Source organism: Rhinopithecus bieti, unplaced genomic scaffold, assembly GCF_001698545.2.
Source record: "Rhinopithecus bieti isolate Rb0 unplaced genomic scaffold, ASM169854v2 scaffold_65372, whole genome shotgun sequence".
Lineage (NCBI taxonomy): Eukaryota > Metazoa > Chordata > Mammalia > Primates > Cercopithecidae > Rhinopithecus > Rhinopithecus bieti.
The window spans coordinates 219,451-224,888 of NW_016825415.1; the positions used below are offsets into that span (position 1 = coordinate 219,451).

The 5,438-nt window shown below is 38.2% G+C and overlaps 1 protein-coding gene across 10 annotated transcripts in view; it reads left to right on the plus strand.

Annotated features, from left to right (window-relative positions):
- The window catches only part of TPD52L1 (TPD52 like 1), a 108,558-nt gene extending 106,126 nt beyond the window's left edge, over positions 1 to 2,432 (plus strand). For 9 of the 10 annotated variants that reach the window (XM_017863022.1, XM_017863027.1, XM_017863024.1 and 6 more), the window contains one exon: positions 1,768 to 2,432. In XM_017863022.1, coding sequence (XP_017718511.1) covers positions 1,768 to 1,896 — 129 coding nt within the window. In that variant the 3' untranslated portion in view covers positions 1,897 to 2,432. The remainder of the gene's footprint in view (positions 1 to 1,767) is intronic. The other variant, XM_017863028.1, reaches the window with a different exon arrangement.
- Positions 2,433 to 5,438: the final 3,006 nt, after the last annotated feature.

A 5,438-nucleotide genomic window follows, 5' to 3' on the forward strand; every position in this document is an offset into this window, starting at 1 on the left:
AGAAAGAGAGAAAGGAGAGAAGAGAGAAAGAAGAAAAGAAAAAAGAGAGAAAGAAAGAAAGAAAGAAAGAAAAAGAAAGAGAAAGAAAGAAAGAAAAAGAAAGAAAGAAAGAAAGAAAGAAAGAAAGAAAGAAAGAAAGAAAGAAAGAAAGAGAAAGAAAAGAAAAGGCATGCTCATTCACTTAGGTATTGACTGTGGCTACTTCCTACAAGAACTGATTTGAGTATCTGTGAGAGTGACAATGTGGTTCCCAAGTCTAAAGTATTTACTGTCTGGCCCTTTACAGGTAGAGTTTTCTGACAGCAAACAGAGTACAAAAATTCAATATAATAAATAAATTTAAGATGCAGAGAGAGATTTTAGTGACAATTGGAGAAAAGTGTGTTTTGTAATGATGGAACTGCTTTTGAACCCTGGTTATGTTTTTAAAAGGGCGGGCCAGGCAGCACGGACACACTCCCCAGTGTTGTTGATGTCTGTGAGTGATCACTTTGGTGACAGTGAGGCATCAACATCAGTTTGGCAATAACAACATTATCTATTCTATATCTTTTTTTTCCTTCAAAGTGTTTTTCTACATTATGAAAAACAATGGGAGGGAAGGCAAATGTGACTATTAATAGACTTGCACTAAGCATTTTGCATCATCAAATATACAGCAGTTTTACTAAGGAATGTTTCAAAATACTTAGCCATATTTGTAAATTGTAAGTTAATTCCTTTAGGTTTCTATTCTTAGTCAATAACAAATACATGAGAAAAAGGCCTTGTAAAACATCATAACTGCATTGTAAAGAATATTCCTACTACAAGGCTGTATTAATTCCATTTCACGCTGCTGTGAAGAAATACCTGAGACTGGGTAATTTATAAAGGAAAGAGACTTAATTGACTCATAGTTCCACAAGGCTGAGGGGACCTCAGGAAACTTACAATCATGGCAGAAGGGGAAGTAAACATGTCCTTCTTCACACGGTGGCAAGAAGAAGAAGTGCAGAACAAATGGTGGAAAGCCCCTTGTAAAATCATCAGATCTTGTGAGAAGTCACTCACTATCATGAGAACAGCATGGAGGTCACCGCCCCCATGATTCAATTACCTCCTACCAGGTTCCTCCCTGGTAGGAGTATGAGGACTATGGGAACTACAATTCAAGATGAGATTTGGGTGAGGACACAGCCAAACCGTATCAAAAGGCAATTGTCTAAGATGATGTGAAATCACCAGTGATTAAAACGTGATCCATCTTCAACTTTCAAAGCAGAAACCAGAAATCATTTTCCATTGAGCCACTCTGATTTTTCAAAAGACATTTGTCAGAAATCCAGTTTGCCCTGCTAACTCCCAAGTAGAAAAATCTAGGTTTATGTCATGTAAGGATGTTTATACATTGTAAAATTGGAGGAATTAATAAAAAATCGAATTCCATTTTGATTAGATCAGTTATCTGGGTGAGTGGGGATAGATGTTCCAAGTCCATGGATCCGATTATGCTCCTGAAGGAATTAAAATCTTAGATGTAGAAGAGATAAAAAGAGGGTTGCTAAAATTGTACAAAATTAAAGTTTGGAATCCAATCCCAGAACCCAAGTATGAATAGCATTCTAGCACTCTGCAAAAGGAAACAAACTTCTGTACATTCTTTTGTCTCTAAAGATAGAAAGTATTTCTGAATTTGAAAGTAATCCAGCCTTTGGCATTCTTATAAAGACATTACAAAAATGATAGTAACAACTCACTGCATTTTTGTGGATCTGCTCATTTCAGACGAAAGTAGGCGGGACGAACCCTAATGGAGGCAGTTTTGAGGAGGTCCTCAGCTCCACGGCCCATGCCAGCGCCCAGAGCTTGGCAGGAGGCTCCCGGCGGACCAAGGAGGAGGAGCTGCAGTGCTAAGTCCAGCCAGCGTGTGGCTGCATCCAGAAACCCGCCACTACCCAGCCCATCTCTGCCCGTGCTTATCCAGATAAGAAGACCAAAATCCCGCTGGGAAAAACCCAGGCTTTGACATTGTTATTCAAATGGCCCCTGAAGAAAGTTTAATGATTTCCCTTTGTATTTGTGTTGATGATGGACCACTTGACCATCACATTTCAGTATTCGTAGATGACTGTCACATTTTAAAATGTTTCCACTTGAGCAGGTACACAACTGGTCATAACTCTTGTCTGTTTAATTCGATGTATATTTTTCCAAACATGTAGCTATTGTTTGCTTTGATTTTTGCTTGGCCTCCTTTATGATGTGCATGTCCTTGAAGGCTGAATGAACAGTCCCTTTCGGTTCAGCAGATCAACAGGATGGAGCTCTTCATGACTGTCTCCAGCAATAGGATGATTTACTATAAATTTCATCCAACTACTTGTGATCTCTCTCACCTACATCAATTATGTATGTTAATTTCAGCAATTAAAATAATTGATTTTAATGACTTTGAATTCTTAATTTCTTTGTCTTTAAAGTTGCTAGTTTTGATTTTACAGATACAATTTTAAATCAACTTTTACCCAGGTGCAGTGGCTCACACCTGTAATCCCAACTCTTTTGGATGCCAAGGTAAGAGGATTGCTTGAGGCCAGGAGTTAAAGATCAGCTTGGGCAACACAGACCCTGTCTCTACAAAAAAAAAGAAAAAAAATTAGCCAGACATAGTGTTGCTTGCCTGTAGTCCCAGCTACAATAGAGGCTGAGGCAGGAGGATTGCTTGAGCCTAGGAGTTTGAAACTGCACTGAGCTATGATTGCACTACTCCAGCCTGGGTGACAGAGTGAGACATTGTCTCCAAAAATAATAATAAGTAGTCAACTTTTACGCTGGTTTGGTGAACGTGAGAGAGGATATGAAAATAAATATTACCTCAGCTATCCTAGGATGTTAAAACAATCTCCAATTTTAAAAATCTCTCCAATCTACATAGAGTAGTAGTTAAAGGATATCCAAAAAAGAGATAGCTAGAAAATGGGAGAAGCAGAGTTCTGCAACACCTTTCAGTTTGTAAATTGTTCACATGTATGAAAATGGTATTTATCAATCCACTCAGATTTCTGCACTAACTTTTATCTTCCATATCATATGTATCTCTTTTCTATTTCTAAATAGGAACATATATTTGTTATTAGGTAACAGGGATATAGACTTAAGATATATTTGTAAAATGGACACTGAACAGACATCCAACCTAAAAAAAAAATCACTATTTTAGAAAGCCCATATTATATATACATATTTGTTAGTGTTCTAATTGTTCATTTTTTGTGTTTATTAAATAGAAGTAGATATATATGACATTTTGAAGTAAAGCACATCTGAAAAATTCTACTCAAATTAATGGAGCATGACAATCTGTACAATCTGTATACCTAACCGGAAACCAAGGTGGTTTGTATCATCATCTCTGATAGCCTCATCATCTATCAGCATCATCTCTGAGGCCTGGAATCTTAGCACAGGGAATGGGGCTGTAAACTTGAACCGCAGTGGATGAATGTAGACAAAAAAGGCTCACTAGCAGGAATGCTGGAATTCTCCCTTACTTGTGCTTCTAGTCTGTTGGTTGAAGTAGAGGCAGGAAGCCAACCCTGCCCAGCTGACTCACAGGCCGTGCTGGCCCGCCCACCACAGCACGCAGGTACTCAATCTCTGTGCCCAATCTGTAGTTGCCTGTTGAATGTGAAGTGGCCAACTTGTGAAAACTCCCTGCCACCTTCTTTTTTTTTTTTTACCATACTCGGCATACCACATTGTATTAGATAAAGTTATGGTACTTTAAACAAATATCTCCATTCACCAACCAGTTTCTGCACACATTAGTCTCAGCCCTACAATCTGAAAACACAATATTAGAATTGGATAGAAAAACAATCAAGAAAACTTAGTGGTAATATCTTAAGGCCTCCAACATATTTTAGCTATTTATTTTATTCCGTTCATCAAAATTCTGATTTCATTAGTTTGGAAAGAATCTTACTCACATCATCTCTGAATAGAGATGATCATCTAAAAGCTTTTCATTATTCACTCTGACCTAGAAGTGATATTCATAATGGTCATGGCATAAGTAACATTTTTTCTTTTTGTCATAAAATGTGTGTGAATAACTCAGATTAGATGAATCAAACACTTGTTGGTAGGTGGGCAGTCTTGCCTAGTTTAGGCAGTGAGCCTACTCTTAGCCTCAGGAGCATCACTAAGAGCTGCCTGGTTCTCCCTCACCGTGGGTGTGCAAGCTCATCCTGATGCAATTGATTGCTGAGCTTCTCAATGACATCTAGTGGGGCTCAATTCACAAGCAGTAGTTTAAAATGTTTCACAAGTCCTAAAAAGCAATTGCACACAATGAACATAACCTTTTACTAACAAACCAAAATGACTTCAGGTCAACACCATGTGTGTATGAAAGGATACCTCCACAGAAAATGTACAGTTGACCCTTGAACAACAGGAGTTTGAACTGTGAGGGTCCACTTATGTGCAGATCTTCTTCTGACTCTGCCACATCTGAGACAGTGATACCAACCTCTCCCCTTCTGCAGCCTACTCAACACGAAGACAATGAGGATAAAGACCTTTATGATCATCTGCTTCCACTTAATGAATAATACATATATTATCTCTTTGGTTTTTTTTTTTTTTTTTAACATTTTCTTTCCAGAGCTTACTTTATTGTAAGAATACCATATGTAATGCATATAGCATAAAAATATGTGTTAATTGACCATTTATGTTATCAGTAAGGCTTATGGTCAACAGTAGCTGTTGGTAGTTAAGTTTGGGGGGAGTCCAAAGTTAGAATAGGATTTTTGTTTTATTTATTTATTTATTTTTGAGACTGAGTCTTGCCCTGTCGCCCAGGCTGGAGTACAGTGGCGTAATCTTGGCTCACTGCAACCTCTGCCTCCTGGGTTCAAGCAATTCTCTGCCTCAGCCTCCCAAGTACCTGGGATTACAGGTGCCTACAACCATGCCCAGCTAATTTTTGTATTTTTAGTAGAGACAGAGTTTCGCCATCTTGGCCAGGCTGGTCTTGAACTCCTGACCTTGTGATCCACCTGCCTTGGCCTCCCAAAGTGCTGGGATTACTGGCGTGAGCCACTGCACCCAGCCTAGAATCGGATTTTTGAAGTGCAGGCCTAACCCCCGCGTTGTTCAAGGGTCAGTTCTTTTTTTTTTTTTTTTTTTTTGATTGCCACATCTTTTACCATTTATATCTTGGTTTATCAAAATTGAAGGTGACATTGCAGATTATATTATTCCTAGAAAAGGACTGGAGGTTGGAAAAGCCAGAAGTTTGGCTTTCTACCATAGAAGGGAAATCTTTGAATACAGAAAACTATGCACATTTATTATTGAAGTGTAAGAATTGAAAGATAGATAGATGATAGATGGATGGATAGATGATAGATAGATAGATAGATAGATAGATAGATAGATAGATAGAT